The sequence below is a fragment of the Talpa occidentalis genome, unplaced genomic scaffold (assembly GCF_014898055.3).
Source record: "Talpa occidentalis isolate TD23 unplaced genomic scaffold, MPIMG_talOcc4v2.1 talOcc4.3, whole genome shotgun sequence".
Classification (NCBI taxonomy): domain Eukaryota; kingdom Metazoa; phylum Chordata; class Mammalia; order Eulipotyphla; family Talpidae; genus Talpa; species Talpa occidentalis.
The window spans coordinates 97,064,427-97,088,933 of record NW_023603184.1 but is presented as its reverse complement, the minus strand read 5'-3'; the positions used below and the strand labels follow the sequence as shown (position 1 = coordinate 97,088,933).

The window sequence follows — 24,507 nt, the reverse complement described above, 5'->3', positions numbered from 1 at the left end:
TACCTTCTCTTACCTATTTTTGGCATTCATATAGCACAGAAGGTGTTTGATGCATCCCCTACCAGGATCAGGAAGTCAGCTGCTATTAGATTATAACTGGAAATTCTCATTAATGTTAAAGAATGTTTGAGTTTAATGGCAAGGTGGCTTGGTTATTCATGTTTTGAGGAGAAAAAAAAAATCCGGACAACAGTATTTGATTAAAAAAAATCTTCTAAATTGGTGAAAATCCTGGGAAGACATAGTAAAATCTTATTGGTATCCCTGGACTCAGCCCCATATCCTCCCTTCATGAAGACTGCAGAGAAAAATCCCCTCTGCACTATAATTTAAAGTTTCAAGGCAGTAAACTAAGAACCTTTTGGGGCTTTCCTCCTTTCTTTCCCATTTCCTAATATCTCAGCACATTAGTGCCAGACATTCATGCTTTGAAATTATTGTTACGTTTGCCATCTTATCAGCTGCTTCAGAAGGAAAAGCAAATAGTAAATTAAGTTTTCCATAAAAATTTGGGGTAAAATTGGAACAGGTATAGTTAATGTCTTATTTTAAATGGGATTTTAAAGCAGAATTTTATGTTTAAGATGCAGTATTATTGTGAGTATAGTCATGTGGTTTCATTTTCCTAAGATCACAAATACAATGAATTACAGAGCATTTTTGAGTCATACAGAAATGGTGTTAAGAAGAAAATGTTATTCCCTGTGTAAATATGAAATATATGATTATTTGTTAAAAGAGAAATTGAGCAAGCCGGCTGTGAAGATATCACTGTTAGTATAACTAGGCATGATGTTGGCCAAATCATACAGCTGGGTATAAACAGGTACACAACATGAGAGGTGACAGGAAACATCTGCCTTTGAAAGAATCGGTAAATCTCTGGAAGTGGAACAAGTGACAGAAGTGAGTTGACGAGTGACACAGAAAATGTTTTGTGATGGGGGTTATCTTTGTTGCCTTAGAAATATGTGTTGGCTTTTGAGTTATTCCAACTGTTATTCAGAATAGGTAGGGAAATCACATCTGATACAAAACAAATTCTGGAAGTGATTTAAATGAACGTGAATTTCTGGATGATGAATATTATCACTACTTCCTTTGTTTCTAATGCCAAACAAGTCAATGAATAATTGGTACTATGTGCTATATTCTATTTATATACCATGTTTTCACCAAACATTTATGGAAAAGAGAATTAAAAATTCTATTTGGATAAAAAGGAATATATTTATTCCTTCAAAAAATGGTATATATTTTGTATCTCCTATTTATCAAGGGTAAGGTAGCTATATTTAATTGCTACAGATAAGCAGATAAGAGCTTCATTTATTCACTGTTTTACATAAACAGTCATATTTAGAAAGGGTCCTTAATATTTTTTCATTTTTTATCATTGTGATTAGAAGTGATACTGATGTTCAAAAATTCATAAAAATCCAGTTATCTCACTACATGCAATCCTATAAATATCCAAATATTAAATTAATGTTTCATTAATGCTAGGCATTATCTTATAAGAAGTCCTAGACATGGGTTTCTATAAATGAATAGAGAATTCAGTATAAATTAATATCTGTGTTACATTTTATGTATAGCTTAGCCCAACATATACATTTAGTGCTATTTTGAATACTACCCATCCCTGAGGTCATGTTAATCCTAGAGAATTTATTTCATAGGGCTTTTGGTTTTAAACACTTTTAGAAAGAAGGAAATTAGTTGAGATGAGATTCAGAATGGAAGGTACTTTGAAGAGTTTGCCTCTCCTCAAGGAGCAGGAAACACCAAGCACAAAATAGTGTTATCAAAACATAATTTACATAATTCTTTACTACAATATGTCTTCCCTATAGACCATTCTGGCACATGGTCTTTTATGGGATTTTCAAAGGCCAAGTTTGAGTATGTTTTGTCCTCCTCCACCCCATCTTAGTGTCTAAGACAACCGACAGCAGGATGCCTTCTTCCATTTTTTTTTCACCAAACATTTATGAAGTGCTTGTTGTGTCAGATCACCTACTTTTTTTTAATTCAATCTGCATTAAAAAAATGACAAAATTCCTATCTAGTCTGTAGTCTAGTGGAGAAAACAGAACAAAATGGTAAATAAACCAGAGTTGTTTGTATTTAGTAATAACAAATGTAAAGACTTATAGCAATATTCTTCTAATTTGATCATTCCACTTCATGATTACATTAAAAACAGGAATATACTTAATAAGAATTCAACTTTGATAAGCACTATATTGTTGTTTCATATCCTCTCTAGTCCTAGTTAGATCATCCCCAGTCTAAAACTACCATTCAAATAAGTGAGAATACAAAACATTTGCCATAATTCCCTTCACAACTGGCTGTGTTTCATGAGTAAATACAGAAATTTAAAATGTTTAAATATACTTAGCAGTGAGGTATGGAAAGAAAATGTTTAAGTATTCTCATAATACTCTCAATTGTTATTTCAGGTACTTATTGATTGAGAAATGATAACAAACAATTTATCATAGTAATTAATTTGTAAACATTTAAAAATATAAAACTTAAAGGGCCATGTAGTAAATTAATCATGTTTTTCTCTGGGATTAACATGACCTCCAGTATTAGCATTAGTAATAACTGTCATTCCCATGAGGGAAGAGGAAAAACTAGCATTCCCCACTACTTTCATCTACAGATAAAGTCACAGACACTTTAAATACTTTGAACTCACAAAAAAGGAAAATAAAGTATTTCTTGTCCTAGATTTAGAGTGAAAAACTGTCACTCACTTGCTCAAAATCACATGTGGGAGGAATAAATTTATGGATGAAATTGAATAGTAAACAGACCAGTGACAACCAGTAAACAATCATTCGCTTTACAAGTATAAAAGACAATTTTTTTTAAGAGCACAATTGCTCCCTGAAGTGAAGCTAAACAATTTTTTTTTAAATAAAAAAGACTCTAGGAGATGAGTCAAACCAGACTTTTCTTGTGTTAATGCATAGGTTAGCATGTTGCGTTATACTATTAAAAATTAAATGTCAGGCCTCCTTGGTGGCGCAAGGGGTTAAGCACAGCACTGTGAAGCTATCTAAGCCTCTACAGCATGAGTTCGATCCCCGGCCAGCCAGGGAGCTACCCACATGGTGCAGTAGACCTCTCCTGTCTTGCCCACTGCTCCCTTCAGCAGTGAATTTCAGTCAGTCTGCCTGTTCTGTTCCCCACTCTGTCTCTGGTGAGTCCGCTCACACACACACACCCCTTGCACCTCTAGCCTGTACCCCAGTTCTTGTATGCATAAATAAATAAATCTAAATAAATAAAATTACATGTCATTATCAAGTAAACTCTCCTATAGTAAAATGTAATGAAACAGCCAGAAAACACACTTTCATATAGTTAGTAGTCTTTCATAGTTCACATGGTCAGTCATCTTTACTTGCAAAATATATAACATAATCAACTCTTTCCAAAGTTATATGTTCTAAATGGTGCCTTGCTTTGTTTTAAACAGGCAGTTGCAGCAGCATCAGCTGCTTCAAGAGATTTCAGTGGAATAGGTGGGTTAGGAGAGCTCTTAGAAAGTTCTTCAGAAGCATCAAAGTTAAGCTCCAAAAGTGCTAAAGAGTGGAGGAACCGAAGGAAGAAAAGAAGGCAGAGGGAGCATCTTGAAGTAAACAACAGAGGAGAGGAAGACAGGTTTCCCAAATCTGAATCTGAAGATAGTGTCAAAAGAAGAAGCTTCCTTTTCTCCATGGATGGAAACCGACTGACTAGTGACAAGAAATTCTGCTCGCCTCATCAGGTGAGGTTTTCTAGTAAGTGCTCTAGTTTGTTTAGTCAGGCTACTGCTTGTTAATTGCTGTATTTTGTTTTGGTACATTTTTGTAATATCTGAATTAAATGACATACAAGGAACTAAAAGATAAGTAACTACTTAAGTTTTAATGATAAATTGTCTTTAAAGAGGGCCTTTACTAAACTATTAATACCTTTTAATTTAAGGTAATAAGCATAAAAAATTGCACTAATTTGAGACCATCGTGACAAAATGTGTGTTCATATTTCAATTCCAAATTAGTTCTGTGACCTTAGTTGACTCATTACTTCACTTTATAGTTGTGAAGAATGAAGCAATATACAGAAAACCTAAATGACAAATAGCAAAATCCTATATAAGTTAAAATGGACCAATGAATTCCAAATAAGGGAAACTAAAAACTTTTGTGTAGTTTTAAAGACTTTTTTTTTTTTTTTTTAAAGACTTTTTTTTTTTTTTTTTTTTTATAGAGGCATGCTTTATTTATTTGTTTGCTGGTTTGTTTGTTTGTTTTGTTTATACATGCACTGGGTACAGTCAGAAGCGCGGGAGGGCGAGAGAATTCACCAGAGCCAGAGCGGGGAGCAGAGCAGGCAGAAGGACCGAAGCACACTGCTGAGGGGAGCAGCGGGCGGCAGGAGAGGTCTGCGCGCCATGTGGGACCCTCCTCTGGTGGCCGGGGAGCAGCCGGGGATCGAACCGGCGCCGCAGAGGCCGCGCGCAGCTTCGCAACCCAGCGCTCAACCACTGCGCCACCGGGGAGGCCCACTTTTGTGTAGTTTTAAATGCTCACAAAGGTATATACATATTAGCAATATCTATAGAACATATTTATGTCTTCAAAAACAGTATTTTTCCATCATTGTGCTCAAATAAAAACTTATGGCATAGCTCAATAAACACATATTTGTTGGGGCCTTTCTGGTGGCCTAGGGGTCAATTCTAAGAGCTCTCACTGCTAAAGCCTGAGTTTGATCCCTCACCTCCCAACCCCCGCCCCAATTCACACACAAGGCACCCTCCTGTCTCTCTTGCTGCTCTCCTCAGCAGTATATTTCAGTAGATCTGTCTGCCCTGCTCCCCAGTCTGTCTCTGATGAACCCTCTCACCCCCTGTACCTCTGACCTACACCCCAGTTCTTCTATGCAAATAATAATAATAACAATACCACTACTACTAATAATAATAATAATAAAGTAAACTATGGGCTTCCCTGGTGGCACAAGGGGTTAAGACGCAACCTATGAAGTTATCTGCAGCCACTGCAGCACAAGTTCAATCCCTGGCCAGGGAGCTACCCACATGGTGCAGCCGACCTCTCCTGATTTGCCCACCGCTCCCCTCAGCAGTGTATTTCAGTCAGTCTGCCTGTTCTGTTCCCTACTCTGTCTCTGGTGAATCCTCTTACACCCCCACACCTCTGGCCTGTACCCCAATTCTTGTATGCATAAATAAACAAGTATCTTTAAAAAAATAAAGTAAAAAAAAAAGTAAAATAAAATGGGATTTCCTATTTTAAAATAAACATATTAATTGATCACCTGCTCCATGGCAGAAATACTTCTAGATGATGAAAGTACCTCAATAAATACTATTCACTCACCTCATGGAATTTTATAATAAAGAAGGAGGCAATGAACAAGATAAATAAGTTACAGATTGCTGAAAAGTAGTAAGTGTTATCAGAAAAATAAATAAAATGCAATGGAAAAGGGGGATCAGAGTGCTAACTTGAGGTAAAATTTCTAGGGTGATTTGGGAAATCCTCACTATAAAGTAAGCATTTCAACAAAGATTTAGAGGAGGTGAGGGAAGAGGCAATCTCATGGAGGAGCATTCCAGGCTCATGGAAGAGCAAGTGTAAGGACCTGATGCAGTTACATGCCTGGAATGCTCAAGGAGCAGCTGGGAGAGCTGTGCTGGGTGTACCACAAAGAGGCATGAGCAAAGGGGAGTTAGTTAACAGCCAGAGTTTGAGTTCTAAAAAGAGAATCGGTATATGTTTTATGTAGTTCATTTTATATTTGTAGATAAAGAGGTAGTGAGACAGATGAGAGAGAAAGCTAGAGAGAGAGAAGGGAGGAGGAAGAGTCATCAGATAGACAATGTGACAGCAGAAGCTTCAAAAGTAAAGAAATAACAATTAGCACAGATACTCTTATATCCCAGTAAAAACAGGAACAAGGCATTTACACAACTCACAAGCGAAAATGCGACGGAAACACTACAGTTTCTGAATATGTAAACAAAAAGGACTCTGATAGGAAAAAGGATAAGTGAAGTGTGGGGAAGAAGCGTACAGGAAATACAGTTTATAACATATACCTCAAGGCAAGGAAGCCATTAAACTATGGGTACCCTACTTTCTATTAACATAAATTTAAATGTTATTTTACCTTTATTAAATTATTTTATTTTAAATCCATAATGCATGCATGTTTATTTAATTATTTTAATTATTTTAATCCAGAAATTTTTATAACTATAACCAAGCGCAGTTGTTAACTTATTTAAGACACTGATAAAATATGTACATTCAATCTGAAATGTTAAGTATTTCCAGCAGATACTCATTTTATGTGTTTCAACTATAACATCTAATTCTTAGCATCATCTTCCATCTTGACTTTTCCTAATCCACTTGGAATTCAATCCCTACACTCAGGGAATTAGTTCTTACAGACCCAATCCCTTATCAAGGAAAAAATTCCCACTTACCTTCTTGGAACAAGGTTGGAAAAAAGATACCTAGAATTTATGATTCTACATATCTGAGGCAAACAAAGATGGCCTCTTGCTCCTTAAAGCATAAAGCTTGTTTTCCCTAGAGAAAGAGCTATCACAGCTGTGGGTATTCCCTCCACTTGGCTGCATCTTCTAGTGTGTTATTTTTGGTTTATTTTCCCTGAATACTATTTTTGTTATCTTCTTTTTCAGTCTCTGTTGCCTTGAAAGCTGTGCTCACACCCATTATTATACTTTCCAAAGAGTGAATAGAAGTTTCAAATAAACTCAAAGATCTGGAACGCCTCTGAAAATACCCAACATAAAAACATGTATTAATGTACCAGACACATTATGGATATACAGATATACCACATGCTCCCAACTAATACTGTGTAGGCAGAATTTTAGTTTCCAGAGTTTCCAAACATAGATATTTAATATGATTACACTGAATCATCAGAGCTGCTAATGTAAGGAAAAGTTAGTATTCCGTTAAGCATAGGGTGAGGTCTGCCTGCTGTAGGATCACCTGGAATGTGTATGAATTTTTAGATTCCAGAGTCTTACCCCCTACTTACTGAGCCCAAATCAAAAAAAGTGGGACCTAAAAATACACACTGAAGTTATGAAACACAAGTCTGAACATAACCAGCATTATACTGAAAATTTAAATTGAGTCTGAGGAAGATTAAAAATATTAACATTCTTTATTCCTGGGGATTGTATTAATGTCTGGTTTATTATTCACTTTGATGGCTGAGAATCAGTTTAACTACTGTCTGACATTAGACAAACCTGTTGTGCAAACCAAGGGTCACATTGACACAGTCTCAGGATGGACAAACTGAACACTCAATATATCTGATAGATAATGTAACCAAATTCAAAGCAATAGTACATTTCTTAATGAATGATCTTTCCAGAACATCACCAAGACAGAGGGTAACAAAGAGAATTCTGGTACTTTTATGGCTGGGGAAAACCATAAAAATCAAGCTAAAATTGGGGCCTAAGAAAATTAGCATGACATAATTAGGTAGAGGGACCAAAAATACATTGGATGGAGTCTGCCTTACCAGCAAAACTAGAGGAGACTGTTAGTTGGTATTGCTAGTTTAAAATCCATTCAAAATATGAAAGGACTTCATACTAAATTTACATTTTCCAGTTCTGGAAACTGCTAACTTGATTTAATTTTGAATGTATGTATTCGAAAAAGTGTTTTTGAACCATCCAGCTCCTTTTAATAAAGTTAAAGTGGGATTAGAAGAATAAGCTGTCTTCGCATCACCTTCTGGTAAAGTCACATATAAATGTGTTGCTTTTTTAAGCTAGTGCTAAATTTTCAATAAAAACAGTGACATAACAGCAATTTAGGAAATCTCTGTTGTGTTGCTATGACATATATTCTCTCATATAAGGTGAATCATTAGAAGCCATTTGGAAAACTGTTAGCTAATTTGGAAGACAGCTTCATAGGTAAGCTTCATGACTTTTATTCCCACCTGGAGAGAGACAAGTAGATTCAGGAAAAGAGTAAAACTTACTTCCTTTTAAAAATCCCAAAGAAGAGAACAGAGAGAAATGGTTTCATTTTAAAATTTTTTCCAGAAGTAAAATATTTGATTTAAATATTTTAAATTTGAACGAAGTCTTACTTGAGTTGCAAATTATTTTCTAAGTTGCATGCCCTTTGGATCACAGCATTTGGAAACAAAAGCCACTTACGGTTGTTTAACTATCACTCCCACCAAAAAGAATCACTCATCCCCAGCATCATGTGCTGCCCCTATTATATCATGATACCGAAACCCCCCTCACAAGAATACAGTGAAGATGAAATGAAACAGCTGTGCACTTAGTAAGTTGTAAGCCAGGACTCTTATTCAGAAAAACACCTTTATACTTAAATTTAGATTTGATAAAGTTTGTCTTTAACGAAAATTACAGAACATGTGTTCTCTGTAATTTAATTACCTGTGTTTAAGAACATGACTATTCTATCACAAAGGAACATGGGTCCTTCAATGTTAAGACTGATTAAAAAACTGTTTTCCCTACCCCATTTCTTTCTTGATGTCTCCTCAGTCTCTGTTAAGTATCCGAGGCTCTCTGTTTTCCCCGAGACGCAATAGCAAAACAAGCATTTTCAGCTTCAGAGGTCGGGCTAAGGATGTCGGTTCTGAAAATGACTTTGCTGATGATGAGCACAGTACATTTGAAGACAGCGAGAGCAGGAGAGACTCACTGTTTGTGCCACACAGACACGGAGAGCGACGCAACAGTAACGTTAGTCAGGCCAGTATGTCATCCAGGATGGTGCCAGGGCTTCCAGCAAATGGGAAGATGCACAGCACTGTGGATTGCAATGGTGTGGTTTCCTTGGTGGGTGGACCATCAGCTCTAACCTCACCTACTGGACAACTTCTGCCAGAGGTGATAATAGATAAGTTAGCTACTACTAACATACCAAAATAATCAACCTGGGCAATTTAGCCTATTCTATTATCCTGCTTCCCCAAAATGAACATCTTAAAAATAATATATGATTAATTAATTGGAGAACTGTTAGAGCCAGCTGAATTGTACAGGACCATTAACCTCTAAATACTTTAGACTAAAAGAGCCCAAGTTTTAGAATCTGGGGTAAATTATATATCTGTAAATCCAGTAGACCTATTATTGCAAAATAATGGACACTTTCTCAATCAAATAATTACTATAGATGTATTTTTACCCAGAATTGTATGTTTATTCATATGAAATATATATTAAAATTAAATATTGCAATGACAAATACATTGCTAATGGGTAGTTCTATTTTAAAGTGATTCTAAAATAAAATGCATTGATTTCTTATAAGATGGCATATAGAAATAATTTTTTAAATCTCAGGAAAGCACACACATTTCATTGTACATCTGTGTTGGTGCATTGAAAAATTTGGCCCATATTTGTCAATACTGTCAGTATAACCTCAAAGAAAATAATTTATCTGTGGGGATATATGATTCCATTATTTGTTTTGGAGGACAACTGATCTTATTATTAATCATTGAGATGTACTGAAAATAAGTTGCATTTGAATGAAATGATAAAATAAATTCCTTTAGCATACTTATGAAAGTTTCCCAGAAAACTCCAACAGGCTAATTAAAATATTTCTCTAACATAATTGCCCTGTACAAGTATATCCAACCAGTGGTTTGTAGTTAAAGGGGCATCATCAGTGATACTTTATAAACTGAAAATGTAACAATATTTGATTATTATTTGAAAACTCTTACTTGGAAAAATTGCATGTAGCATGATTTTCCAAAGAAATGCTACATGGTGTTATATTTTTCATTGAAAGGGTGGTTTGAGCCATCAGTATTTGGTTTGCAGGGCACTACCACTGAAACAGAAATCAGAAAGAGAAGGCTAAGTTCTTATCAGATTTCAATGGAAATGCTGGAAGATTCTTCTGGAAGACAAAGAGCAATGAGCATAGCCAGCATCTTGACCAACACAATGGAGGGTAAGAAGCAGGCCATGGGATAGTTTTCTTGATTGTATACTTTGTAGAACTATTTTTTCTTCAATCCCCAAAGATTGAACTGTATAACATCTAAGTATTTGGTATACATTTTACCACATTAATTACAAATATTAATACTGTCCTTAATTCTTTTTGACTCCTGTCTACAAAGTGTTATTTCAGTGAGGATTTATCCTTATGTTACATTCTCCTTAAACAATTAGAGTGACTTTTTAAGTCTTGGTAAGTAGAAGTGTAAGGAAACATCTTTCAAGCTTTAGTCTGTTTTCTAGGCATGGAGATGTTGATAGGTTGGGAAAGGATTATGAATGAGCTGGACAAATCAAAACCTGAGATCCACTTCAACATGGAGCCTAAAAAAACTCTCTCCTTCATCTTCCACATACATAGAAACCATTGCATTCCTCCAAATAACTGACAATTTGCCTCATAGGCATGGACAGCTGCTATTATTTCTCCCTTGTTCACTGATTAAACCAATCTCCACTTCTTGAAGTTTGGAGAGATAATACACTACTGATGCAATTTTATGTCAATTTTATCAGTCACAAGTAGCTTATGTTCTTTAAAAGACATCATTTATATGCTGTATTTTGTTCTACTGGTGCACTGGAATATCCAAACAGTCACATAATTATTATTTTATAACAGCTTCACCCATTAGAATTGTTACTAACATTTTTATATTAGGTAAAAGATATGAGTAAAAGATATGAGTAAAAATAAATAATATATGTGAATAACAAGTAGATTTGAGTTTAAATCTACACTGAAAAAAAGGACATACTACATTCTTATTGTGTGCAAAGTCAATGCTGATGCTGAAACAATCAGAAGAGAAAATGAGTAATACACATTAATAAGGATCACAGCTTTATGCAGTGTTGTTAAAAAGGTGCTTTCAAAAGAATAATTTTAGTACATTTAATATTTCTGTAAAACTTACTTAAAAATTCTGTTTTGATAAACATCCCCTCCCTAGTTTCTTATTTTGAAGCAAAGTATTAAATTCAAAGTGTTCGTTGAATTAAAAGAGAACAGAAGTCTATTTATTTTAATGAACATTTTATGAAAATAATTACTGGGATTTTTCCTAAAGTGTGATAAGCTTGGTAACATGAACTTCTACCCTAAGTAGATGCATCAATTTTATCAAATCATTTATAATCTATAGCAACAAAAATTCATGTTTATTGTTACTTACTCCTCCTCTTTATTTTCTCCTTAGAACTTGAAGAATCCAGACAAAAATGTCCACCATGCTGGTATAGATTTGCCAATGTGTTTTTGATCTGGGACTGCTGTGATCCATGGTTAAAAGTGAAGCATCTGGTGAATTTAATTGTTATGGATCCATTTGTTGATCTTGCCATTACTATTTGTATTGTCTTAAATACCCTCTTTATGGCCATGGAGCACTACCCAATGACTGGTCAATTCAGTAGTGTGTTGACTGTAGGAAACCTGGTAAGTTCATTTGAATGTTACTTATTTCCTTTGACCGGGGTTAGGGAAAATAGACCAAAGAAGAAATCCATTTGTGTTGTGTGTAACCCAAAAAATATTTCCTCTTTCTTCATAGGCAGAAACATCTAAAGAATTTAATAGGGAATCTCAGTGACAAGGTCTAAAATTCAATTAGCATGAAGCTGATTGTTTAGACCAATGTCCTTGCTGATTGGTCATGATGTCTTATCAATTGTAAATACATTAAAATATTTATTGCCATTCTTGCAGGAAGTACAGATCCAAAGAAACCATAAGATCTAACTGGCTTCACAAACATTCAGTTTAACACACCTAGACTCTGAAGAAGGCATGCTCATTGAAGAAAATGCAAAGATAAATTTCTTTACAAAAGAGGAATTATCTTATAAAATCCCTCAATAGTATTCACACAAAGAAGAAATAGTTGGTAAAGATTATTTGTAATTTAGTCATACCTCTGGGTTCAGTTACTTGAGTATGCATCTATATATGGGTATGCTGACATGGACATTCCCTCCTAAATCTGTAAGAATTTGAAATGGATGGACAGATATAAAAAAGGATTTACATAAATAATCAAGACATTCTCTTTTTGCACAAGGCAGAAACTAGCTTAAGAGGAGAATAAAAACATACCACTCATGGAATGGAAAGAAACAATCAAACTACTAAGCCATATAAAGGGTAATTTTGCAATTGGGCTTTAGGAAATGCTTTAACCACCAAAGGCTTGAATGTAGCCCAAAGGTACACTGCCTCTATGTCTCTAGATCAGGTACTCAACCATAGCTCATTGGTTTTACATCCTGTAATGTCTTCACTGGGAAAAAAAGACTCCTCGTGTCTATTCAAAAACCTCTTTGAACTCCATTCAAAGACTATCATGATAGGACAGTTTGGCACAGCCTGGCTAGGTGTTCACTTCCGGTTTAATCAGCCTTGGCAGTGAGTGGAATCATGTGAAAACAAGGCAAACCCAAAGACTCACAGAAGTATAAAAGCAATTCCAACAAAAGGGGGAAAGAGAATACTGGGCAGATAATTGCATAAATCTCTACCTCAGTATGTGAACACAACCTTACTGCATTTTTTCATTTAATGATGCATGACACAGATTGAGATATTTTTTATCTTTGATGCTTGAGATACTGAGGTTTTTTCAGCTTGTCCTTGAACTTTTCAATTACTCTCTCTCTGCCTCTTTTTCTGGACTTCTTTTCATATGTCTGTTAGGGCTATGTTTTCACTCAATGTTTTTATATACACATCAAACTCTGTGAATTATCTACTTTTGTGATCTGAGCTATGTTTACTCCTGCATTTCCAACTCTTACTAATTATTTCTCAAGGATAATTTTAAAAACAGTAGTCACAGCTGAAAGATCACCTCTCCCACAGTTCATTGAAAGTCCTAATAATGTATTTCAATCTTGTTTTACCTCTGGTAGTGGCCTTTTTATTTTCTTTTGCTTTTCTTACATATAATTTGAGCTGAAGACCATTATTTCCTCTTTCAAGGTATCTCTTTATTAATTCTATAACTAACATTAAAGTAATATTTCTAGTACTAGGCAATCAGTATCCTTTCACCTCACTGAAGTATTTATTTAGAATTCAACATTTCTATCTTGGTTTTCAAGACTCCCTATTTGATTTCACCCTCCCCATACCACCTTATGTCCACTGTTTCCTAATCAGCCACCATTAACCTTGTCAAAATACCACACAAATGTTTTATTTTACATGTGGGAAAATATTTTCTGTTCTCTGCATTCATGTTTAGAGTGTTCTGATTCCAAAACACACCATCTTAATTCTTCAAGCTCCCATTCCAGCCTCATGTTACCTAATTACACTTAGCCCATGTTAAACACTCTCTTCTTGATTTCTAGTGCATTTATGAATAAAACATGGTTGATTATTAGTCATTTTCTTTCTCTATCCCAATTACTGGTTTTCAAGTTCATTATAAATTACTTGATGACCGAGATCATGTCCCATTATTCGTTTATACTTCTCACAGTGTTTATATGGTTGTGCTTAATAAATAACCAACCTATGGTTTGCTATGAAAAAGGGCTGCTCTAGGTAGGATTTTTTTGTGAAATAACAAAGGTTTCAAAGTCAAGGGGAATTAATTTGACCTCATTGTCAATGTTTACTAATAATGTAGCATCTGGGCAAGACTGATAAAAAAAAATCCAAGCTTTTGTTTTTTTGTTATTGAAATGAATACAGTAATGCCCATTGCCCAGAGTTGTGAAGGTCAAATGAGGTGATGTGAAAACGCTTAGCACTGTGCCTGGTATCTAGCATGTGCTCAATAAACAATTTCCTTCCTCTTATGTATGCCATTAACCTTTCTTTTAAATACTGATGGAAAATAGTTATATGCTAGTTCTTGTTTTTTCCCAGGCTATTAGATAATTAGGGAAGTTGGACAAGCAAAATGAAATTTTGGAAATTTTCCAGAGTGAAGCAGGAAATTGAGTCTTTATAGAACTTTAATGTTGAAGCAGTTGAGCAAGAAAATACGGAATAAGACAGGTTGGATTAGAGGATGATCAAATGGAAAAACACTGAACTGAAGCACCATGTCTAGGTCAAAGTCCAAGAGTTTATGCTATATACCTGGATGGTTCTGAAAAAATCATATCTATCTTTGGGCCTGTTTTCTTTCTTTTTTTTTTTTTTTAAGATTTATTTATTTATATAAGCACTGAGTACAGTCAGAAGCACAGGAGAGTGAGAGAATTCACCAGAGCCAGAGTGGGGAGCAGAACAGGCAGACTGACGAAGTACACTGCTGAGAGGAGCAGCAGGCACGGCAGGAGAGGTCTGCGCACCACGTGGGGCCCTCACTGGTGGCCAGGTATCAAACCAGCACTGCAGAGGCTGCGGGCAGCTTCGCAGCCCAGCGCTCAACCGCTGCGCCACCGGGGAGGCCCTGGGCCTGTTTTCCTCTGAAAACAATGTATTAGACTGTATGACTTCATGTTCCTGCTTTCTATAGCTTAATGAATAGAAACAGAGATGATGATTTTGGGAGACCACTCACTGGCAGATTGCATAGAACCACTAGTAACTTGAGATTAGTGTTGAAAAAACAAGGTTCATCAAAATAGAGAGTGTACATGACAGGGAACAAACTTATGTTAACACATCTAATCATAAGTGTGGGAGATGTACAGACTATTTCTATTAGCTAAAAGTTCAATCATCATCCTCCTCCTCCTCCTCATCATCTTAAACCTATAAAGCATTTCATAGTTTAATTTCTCATAAAACATTTTATTGCTACTTCTAACAACATTGATATTTCCATATTTGAAAAATAATGCACATATAATAACATACATTTACATAGCATATATAGATAAGAAGGAAATATCAAGCAGATGCTCTGTACATATAATGCTTTATAAATATTTTCCTTTCTACAAAATAATATGTATGTTATTATATATACATGATATTATTATATATGTGTTATATAGTATATATAATATATAATAGTATATTATAATGTGTTATGATAGTATATATGTGTATTATATATACATATATACACATAACATATATATGAAGAGACAGAATATTCTTTATATCATATGTACTATATTATATACTTTAGATGGCTATATCAGACTTGTTGTGGGAAGTTTATAGTTTGCTCATTCAAATAAAGTTAAATTTTTTATGGTTTACTTTATTATGGCTCAAATAACTGCATACTGTCTTATAAATAAGGACATAAAGGTTTTGGTTGAATTGATCACAAAAGAATTTTCCATGAAGGAGTGGTGGAAGTTTCTGTCTTCACTTGGATCAACTGCCCCTTTTGCAACCTTTTTCTAGAACATATAAAAATTTTGTGAATTCTTAGCTTATTGAATTGATGAAATTTAAATACAAGAGACTCAAATTCTATTTTGTTTCTAAGATTCTCTGTCTTGATTTTGGTTTTCATTTTGTTTTGTTTTAACCATTATAAAACCCTTGTGGCCACCCTAGGGATTCTATAGATAAGAAAACTTTCACCATTCATGGTAGATTGGACAATCTCTTCATCATACAAACATTTCCATCTAACTGTAACTCTTTCTTCAGGGAATATAGATAGAAATTTATAGCTCCTAGACTAATTACTTTTCTTACTGTAACTTTCATGGTAATCAGTGAAATTCCCTTATTTTGCTAGACCCAGAGAGAACTCAGAACATGGCACCTGTTTTTATATCTAATACACTATTTGCAAATGAAAGCCTAAAGAAACACAATTAACAAATCTATTTTAATTAAGTGGTAAAGGATATGAATTCAAAATCTCAGGAAAGGAACATGATAACTCTTTGAAAAAAAAATTGCCTTTGCCTACTAAAAGATAGAACTTGGGAGTCATATGGTAGAACTCACTTGGAAGGCCTCTAGCATCAATGCAGGAGTATTAAAAATGTGTATCCAAAAGGTCTGGAAATAATAAATCTAAAATCATTAAAACAAGATGCTGGTTGTAATAGAGCAAAAGGCAACTATAGTTACATCAGATCCTTTACAAAGAAATAGAATATAAGTCTATATAGCAAACTGATCAATATGTAAGCTTTAGCCTTCAGAATAAACGTTTCTCATTTTAATGTCTATAAACAGAACTTTCCTCTCCAAGTAAATACCAACAGAAAAATCTTTCCATCACCAAATTGAGACTCTACTCCCTAACATGTGATCATTCCATTCCCTCTGAACTTATCTCCTCATTTAAGACTGGGTTAGGGAGCCTATAAATTCATTGTCCAAAAGAAATGCTTTAACATAAATGAATTAGGCTTATGCAATCTCAGGTTTGTCTATGTTAATTACTATTATGTTTTCAAAGCCTAGACAATATTCACCTATAAGTAGGTGCTCAGCCAGTTTTTGTGAATGAACTAATGATTAAAGAAATATTAATCCAAAGGCTTAAAAGATAAAAAGCTTCTGTATGAGACAAGATATAATTAAGGTTAAGTTTAAACAATAAATATTAAATGTTTCGTATCTTGTCCTTAAAAATATTTTGTGATACAGAAATTTCAAAGACAGTTGAATGAATGTTTATAAACCATACATTAGCATTTTTAACTATACATGTCATTATGTATATAATCCCATCTATCCAGAAGTTGCCAGTTCTTTTTGTTTCTGGCATTTCTTGATTTTTTTTTTAAACATTTTCTTTTTTTTTTAAAGATTTATTTTTATTTATTCATACAAGCACTGGGTACAGTCAGAAGCACAGGAGGGTAAGAGAATTCACCAGAGCCAGAGCGGGGAGCAGAGCAGGCAGAAGGACCGAAGTACACTGCTGAGGGGAGCAGCGGGCGGCAGGAGAGGTCGAAGCGCCATGTGGGACCCTCCTCTGGTGGCCAGGGAGCAGCTGGGGATTGAACCTGCACTGCAGAAGCTGCGGGCAGCTTCACAACCCAGCGCTCAACTGCTGCACCACCAGGGAGGCCCTCTTGATAGAGTTTTAAAATTATGTAAACACAGCATCAAAATCAGTGTGCTGGTTTGACCTTAGCCAGAATGACATGTTCTAAAACGCTTAATCACTGGTAATGCTAAACCTAGACAAAAATGTACCAGCCAATCAAAATGATTTTTAGGGCCTAAATAAAAAACATTTAATGCGATAGTTATGATTTTTAGCTGCAAATTGTAATTAAAATGTTATTTTTAAAGAAAAGTTTCATGTTAGGTTTACATTTTAGATAAAAGAATATAAGTTTAGAGTACAGGTTTCCATGACACAGATCTAATCACTTCAGAGGAGTTGAAAATACTGCCTTGTGATTTTCTGTAGGAAAGATATTTGTAAATCTTTTACCTGGATAACTTCTCAGTTTAACTAATCTATTTTTCTCATTGGGCTGCCAATAGGAAATAGTAACTGCTTTTGAAACTTTTGTATAAGAATAAAATTTGTACAAATCACAATTCATTTTACATCACCAGGGACAAAAATATCCCATCACGAGTCATTCTATAAAAAGAAAGATATCATTTTTCAATGTGCATCCCACCATATATCTAGATTTTCATGTATTAGGTTTTGATTAAAATGTATTGTATTAATGAGAAGCAGTTTTGTTTTTCTTGAATGGGTTTTTACCTTAAATCTTTTTGTGATAGGAAAATTAGATGTTAGCTATATTTTCACATTTGTGAAGGTGGATCAGGATTTAATTAATCTGATGTTTTTAGGAAGCCAAGCCAAATAATTTTAATAATGTTATTCTGACAAAGTTCCTTCAAGGTAAAGGCTGATTTACTTCAGTAATTGGTAAGCCTGAAATAACAGTCATAAAATTCAGCTTTTACCCACAGTTAAGAGAACTGGTTTAAAACATTTTGCAAGAGTAATTTCATAACTCTTCATGTTTTTGGGTTTCTTAGCCTGTGGTTTTGAATTAAACAAATTTTAAGTTTGTCATATTGATTTTCTTTTTATTTTCAAAGATATTTATCTAACCAATCAAATCATTTATTCATTATGGGTGTATGTACACTGAGAATGTCTCTTGCCCTCTCCACTGCTTTTAGCAAGATCTTCAGTTCCTTGCTCTATTAATCCATGAAGTTTAATTGTCAGGCACGAATCCAGAGATCATTATAAAACACCTATGCAGACTCACTCACAAAATTTGTATCAATTTGTCACATTTCCTGCCTTTATATTTTAGATGTTTTTCCTTATGATTCCTTAATATTATTCTTTACAAATTTTGGCAGTATCAAAAGTATTTCATTGCTTGTGAAACTATTTTGCTTTAGGTCTTCACCGGGATCTTCACAGCAGAAATGGTTCTCAAGATCATTGCTATGGATCCATATTATTATTTCCAAGAGGGATGGAATATCTTTGATGGAATTATAGTTAGCCTCAGTTTGATGGAGCTTGGCTTGGCAAATGTGGAAGGATTGTCTGTACTGCGATCATTCAGACTGGTATCTGCATAGACTGTTTCTCCCCTCATTGGCATAATGTTTATTTTGAAATTGAATCAGTCTATACTAATAGAGATATGAGGTTTAATATTAAATTTACAGCAATATGTGTTATACTAAGAAAATAAACTTTCTCTTTAAGTGTAAACTATTTTCTAACAATGATAAAAATAGTTGAAACACTTCATAATGATTAGCTACATGACTATATTTTAAAAAAATGCTTCTAAAATTGTGTTTTTAATTCATTTTTTTAGACATCTATAAACATGGAAATTAAAGCTTTAGGTCCCAATTTATCTTAGCTTTTTATCAACCTTATATTTGTAGGAATTACTTTGAAATTAGATGTGGCAAAATATTTGATGTCATAAGCACTTTAAACAATAGTATAACAAAGTTTTTTGAATTATAGCAAAAAAATTTTCTGAATAATATGTAAAGTTTTATTGGGAATTAGGTAGAATGTGTATCTTGAAATTGAAACTATTTCTGCATCTTTTTATCCAATTAGTTTAATTTTACTTTATAAATGTCCACTAAAAATAATCATACTTCTGATGTTTCCTTTTACTCTCTAAAGTCTGACGGTGACATTAATTTGCTAAATTCACAAATGTCTCTAATCAAAATGTTAATTTGTTTTCATTATGCTGTTTCATCTGTTGATGAATCAGAAATGTTTCATTTATTCTGAAATGTTTTATCTTTCTCATTTCTACACTTAAATGATATTATGATTTGATTTATAATTCTAATATTATTAACAAAGTTTTTCTGGATTTGAATTTGCTCACTATGGCTTTAGATTTTATATCCCTTGGAGGTGGGTCTACAATATGGCATACTGATAAAATAATACCTATCTAACTTCCAAAATTAAATTGCGATTACCACTAAGAGTATCTTTTCATTTGATTACAGCTTCGAGTTTTCAAGTTGGCAAAATCATGGCCCACTTTGAATATGCTAATTAAGATAATTGGCAATTCTGTGGGGGCTCTGGGTAACCTCACCTTGGTGTTGGCTATCATCGTCTTCATTTTTGCCGTGGTCGGCATGCAGCTGTTTGGAAAGAGCTACAAAGAATGTGTATGCAAGATCTCCAGTGACTGTGAACTCCCCCGCTGGCATATGCATGACTTCTTCCACTCCTTCCTGATCGTGTTCCGTGTGCTGTGTGGAGAGTGGATAGAGACCATGTGGGACTGCATGGAGGTCGCTGGCCAAACCATGTGCCTTACTGTCTTCATGATGGTCATGGTGATTGGAAACTTAGTGGTACGTATGTATTAAAAATCATAACTAAGAGCAAGATGAGTCAGTAGCTAGGTAGGCAGACTGACACAGTCGACACTATATGGTATGCATATAAGGATCCTAGTACCAATATTCCAAGCAGGGGCAAGTTATCTAAGGCTGGGTTTTCCCGGTTATGAAACTGGAATAACAAAATGGGCACTTTGTAGTTGATGAGAGGATTAAATGAAATATGTCTGTGAAAGTTTGAGGACAAAAATATTAGCTTTTTCTCTACAAAGAAATGTTTTTATCAAGACTAATTTTATCCTAATATTATTATTTTTTTAAAAGATTTTATTTATTCATTTATGCAAGCACTGGGTACAGGTAGGAGCGCGGGAGGGTAAGAGAATTCGCCAGAGCCAGAGCGGGAAACAGAGCAGGCAGACCAACGAAATACACTGCTGAGGGGAGCGGCCGGCAGCAGGAGAGTTCTGCGCTCCATGTGGGACCCTCACCCAGCGGCCGGGATCGAACCAGTGCTGCAGAAGCTGCGGGCAGCCTCGCAGCCCAGCACTCAACCGCTGCGCCACCAGGGGAGGCCCTATCCTAATATTATTTTAATAATGATCTCCAATGAAACTATAATTACAATTATATACTCTACATTGAACGTTCTTTATACATCCATAGTTCATTTTGTATGCTTAGAACCGTAAGTCACATACAAACATATTTTGAAGATAAATTTCAACAAAATAGAACATAAGTGTTTAGTTATATATGGTAATTATCAAAAGGGGATTGAAAATATTTTCCCCTGAATTTGCTTTATAGAAAGAAAATGAATTATTGCAGTTTAAGTTATTCATATGTAAGGACATTGACCAAATTTTAGAGGTTTTGTTTTAGATTTTATTTAAAAGCAGTAATATTACAATTTGTATGAATGAATGCTTAAATTTCTCAACCATGTATGAACAAAGTGTTTCTTGATGCTATCACCCTACACCAATCCTTTGAGGAGTACATCTTACATGAAGTTGCTTAGAAGAGGATTTATGAGATACCTGTGAACTTCAATGACATTTAGATCTGTAAATTAGAAAACTCTAGATTCTGAACAAAATTTGAAACATAAATAAGGAAATAAACTGGGATTCTTGTCTTCTCTCCATATAATCTATTCTGATTTAAAAAGTACATTTCAGGTTAGACTGTTTCTATAAGTAAATTTTCTTTTATACTAGTTATAATGCATTATTCCTGTATTAATCATATTTTATCAGTTGATTAATTTTTCCCCATGTATCCTATTGATATTCTGGGATTTAAGATTTCCTTATATATTCTTCACCAAAAAAGGAAAGAGAAAAGTAATTTACATTATATGGGGTTAGTTTAAACCTTGCAATAATTTTAGGTTTTTCTCCATCTGTTGAACTATTTGAACACAAATTTCAATCTATACGGTGGGAAATGTGATAGTCCTTATATAATTTGCATTTAGAAATGAATTCTTATAAATGTTGTGGCCACTGGACAAAGGAATTTTAAGTGTACATTTTTTACAGCTGTTACCAGGTAATTATTAATTCACTATCTACACAAGTAAAGCTAGATATTCCCTGGACACAAGAAAGTAAAATTATTAAATAAATATATCCTTTTTTCATCAACCAAAGTGATACAAATGGGATTTCATCTTTTCAGTGGCAATCCTGTATAGAAACAAATATTAGGTCAATGTGGGTTCCCATTGACCATCTATCTAGGTAGGAAAGAAAAGGTGCTAATGTTGTCATTTTGTTCTCATAGCACATAGAAGATATCAAATCCTATAAATAGTGTGTGATTAAGACACAGTGTCTAAAATATAGAGCACATTCAAGAAATAGTTGTTTCCTTATAACAAAGATCTGTGAGTGTCCTGTTTAGGTTATTATTTTATTCATACTTCAATATTAATATAGCAAACTTACTTTATTTCTTCTAGGTTCTGAACCTCTTTCTGGCCTTATTGTTGAGTTCATTTAGCTCTGACAATCTTGCTGCTACTGATGATGATAATGAAATGAACAATCTCCAAATTGCAGTAGGAAGGATGCAAAAGGGAATCGATTATGTGAAAAATAAGATACGGGAGTGTTTCCGAACAACCTTTTTTAGAAAGCCAAAAGTTATAGAAATTCATGAAGGCAACAAAATAGACAGCTGCATATCCAATAATACTGGAATTGAAATAAGCAAAGAGCTTAATTATCTTAAAGATGGAAATGGAACCACCAGTGGTGTAGGTACTGGGAGCAGTGTTGAAAAATATGTAATCGATGAGAATGATTATATGTCATTCATAAACAACCCCAGCCTCACTGTAACAGTGCCAATTGCTGTTGGAGAGTCTGACTTTGAAAACTTAAATACGGAAGAGTTCAGCAGTGAATCAGAACTAGAAGAAAGCAAAGAGGTAAGAGTGCTTTTAACAACACACTGTAGTTATTTAGTATTTTTACTGTGGTTATATGCATTGTTAAAAAGTATGCTGGAAATTATATAGATGGCAATGTTGGAAAATTATGAAATATTCCTTATTGAAAATTCATAGGAATTCTAACTTTCCCTGGAAATCAGCATTCTGAACAATTAATGTATTCCCCTTATTGATAGCTTGAAAGTCTGCTTAAAAAACATGACCTTTCAGGAAAGTGATGTTATTTATTACATCTATTGTACACTACATTATGCTCTTTAGAAAAATCAGTGAATGCTATTTTATAGATCACTGTGAAAGTGTCATTCTCTTTACTTTGTATAATACATACTTTTGCTAAGATCTTTATAGTGTGAAAATTTCATGTTTTTATTCATGTCTGAAAGTTTTATTGACTGGGATAGTGTTATTAATTTATGAAAGTGTTATACTAGGAAAATGCAAGTAGCACTGATTACAGTTAGCTTAGTCAAGAATGAGCAAATTTATGAGGTCTTCAGATTAACTTGAAAATGCTAAGAACTACATAAAGAAGCTTCACATGAAGATTACAGCTGTTTAAACTGTAGAATAAAGACTAGTCTTACTGTTATATTGCTGGCTGTTTGAAAGAACAGAAAAAAGCACATTGTTCCTACTATGATTAGAATTCATAGTACCCTATGACAGTAGCTTAGTGGTATTAATTCTGCAATTCTGTATTGTGGAGAACAGGATTAATATTTGTTACTGTTTTTTTTTATTATGGACTTCTAATATACCAGTAGGAAGTAAGCCTAGCAGGAGAGTATTTCTGAATACTTTAAAAGATATGTTTTAACTTGATATAATATAGACATCATAGGAATCAGATCAATGATAATCTGATTTTGTAAACATATTTTGGAACCTTCTTTTTACATAGTGACATCAACAGAATTTACCATCAATAATAAATAGTTGACAATGTCACAATGCATTGCCTCATGATTCTTTTTTTCCCAGCATTTTAAAGCTGTTGAGATCTAACAGCAAATTTTAAAATATTTTGAAAAAAGGCAAATGTACATACAAGGTGAAGTATTATATTCTTTCTCAGAATACCCCAGTGAAAGTCTGCTTAATGGAATTCATTCTAAATTACATCTTGTTCATACTATTGTTCAGCACTGAACTACTGGATGCTAAACATAAGGAAGAGTTAAAGGTGAACTTTATAACATAACCCCCTTCGGGAAAATCTTAATATCCTTGAGGAAACTAACACTATCTGACAAAGTTATTAAAGACCTTTAAAAAGTTTAATCCTACAGGACTGAATATTAGGCTACAGGTATCGAGAACATGGCGAATTGCCAAGTGAAAATATAACTGAAATAGGTTTCACAGTTTGAGTCAAATATATGAACAGAAAGTAAAAATCAGAAGCTACTAAACCAAAGCCAGAGTTGAGAGTGAACTTAGCATTAAGGTTAGGCAGTAAGACAATGAACATGAACAAAGTATTGGTTAAGAAGATCGTACAAAATATGCTCAAACACGGAAGGCATTTTCAGATTGTAAAGTCTTTGAAATAAGTCATTTGGAATTGAGAGCATAATCAGTATGGAGGCATTTTTTTCTGAAGCAAGAGAAAGGCAATAGGAAAGTGATGTCTTAGGAAAATTTATTTGCTATCAATGCATGAAAGAGTTCATAGTGAGGTATAAGGGGCATTATCTTGGAAACACAATAAAAGTCGTTAGCTACCAATAAGGTGATGGAATTCTTGATATTATAAGTAAGTACCTTAATAAATAAGGTAATAAATAATGGGAACTGAGACTAAATGGCAGCTTGACAAACTTAGTAAAGAATCTTGGAAATTGGAAAAATGATAATGCCATTTCTGAAAGGTTTATGTGGTAAGAGGAGGAACTTAAATGAGTAATACTGAATTAGAAGTGACTGTACAGGGAAACAGGCTCTGGGTGTGAGGTGAGGGTTTAAAAATAGGTCTCTTAATTCAGATTTCAAATGATCTGATTCCTTGAAAACAGAGGCATTTGCCAAAGAAGTAAATTAGAAAGAAAAATATGGGAAGTCAAGGGGGAAATAGCATGAACAGTTTGGGATTAAGAGGTAGAAAATTCAAAGAAGCAGAGAAACTATTGTTACATCAATATCATAGATTATATCACATTGGACCTATGGAAATTCAATATGATAATTTCTTTTTATCAAACAGGTGACTTTCCTAATAGTTAA

The 24,507-nt window shown here is 34.1% G+C and overlaps 1 protein-coding gene across 1 annotated transcript in view; it reads left to right on the top strand.

Annotated features, from left to right (window-relative positions):
* SCN3A (sodium voltage-gated channel alpha subunit 3) overlaps nucleotides 1-24,507 on the top strand; it is an 83,063-nt gene that overhangs the window by 28,844 nt on the left and 29,712 nt on the right. The window contains exons 11-17 of the mRNA XM_054699808.1: nucleotides 3,500-3,790; nucleotides 8,621-8,968; nucleotides 9,920-10,052; nucleotides 11,302-11,540; nucleotides 18,375-18,548; nucleotides 19,473-19,829; nucleotides 21,787-22,257. Of these exons, the coding sequence (XP_054555783.1) occupies nucleotides 3,500-3,790; nucleotides 8,621-8,968; nucleotides 9,920-10,052; nucleotides 11,302-11,540; nucleotides 18,375-18,548; nucleotides 19,473-19,829; nucleotides 21,787-22,257 (2,013 nt within the window). The remainder of the gene's footprint in view (nucleotides 1-3,499; nucleotides 3,791-8,620; nucleotides 8,969-9,919; nucleotides 10,053-11,301; nucleotides 11,541-18,374; nucleotides 18,549-19,472; nucleotides 19,830-21,786; nucleotides 22,258-24,507) is intronic.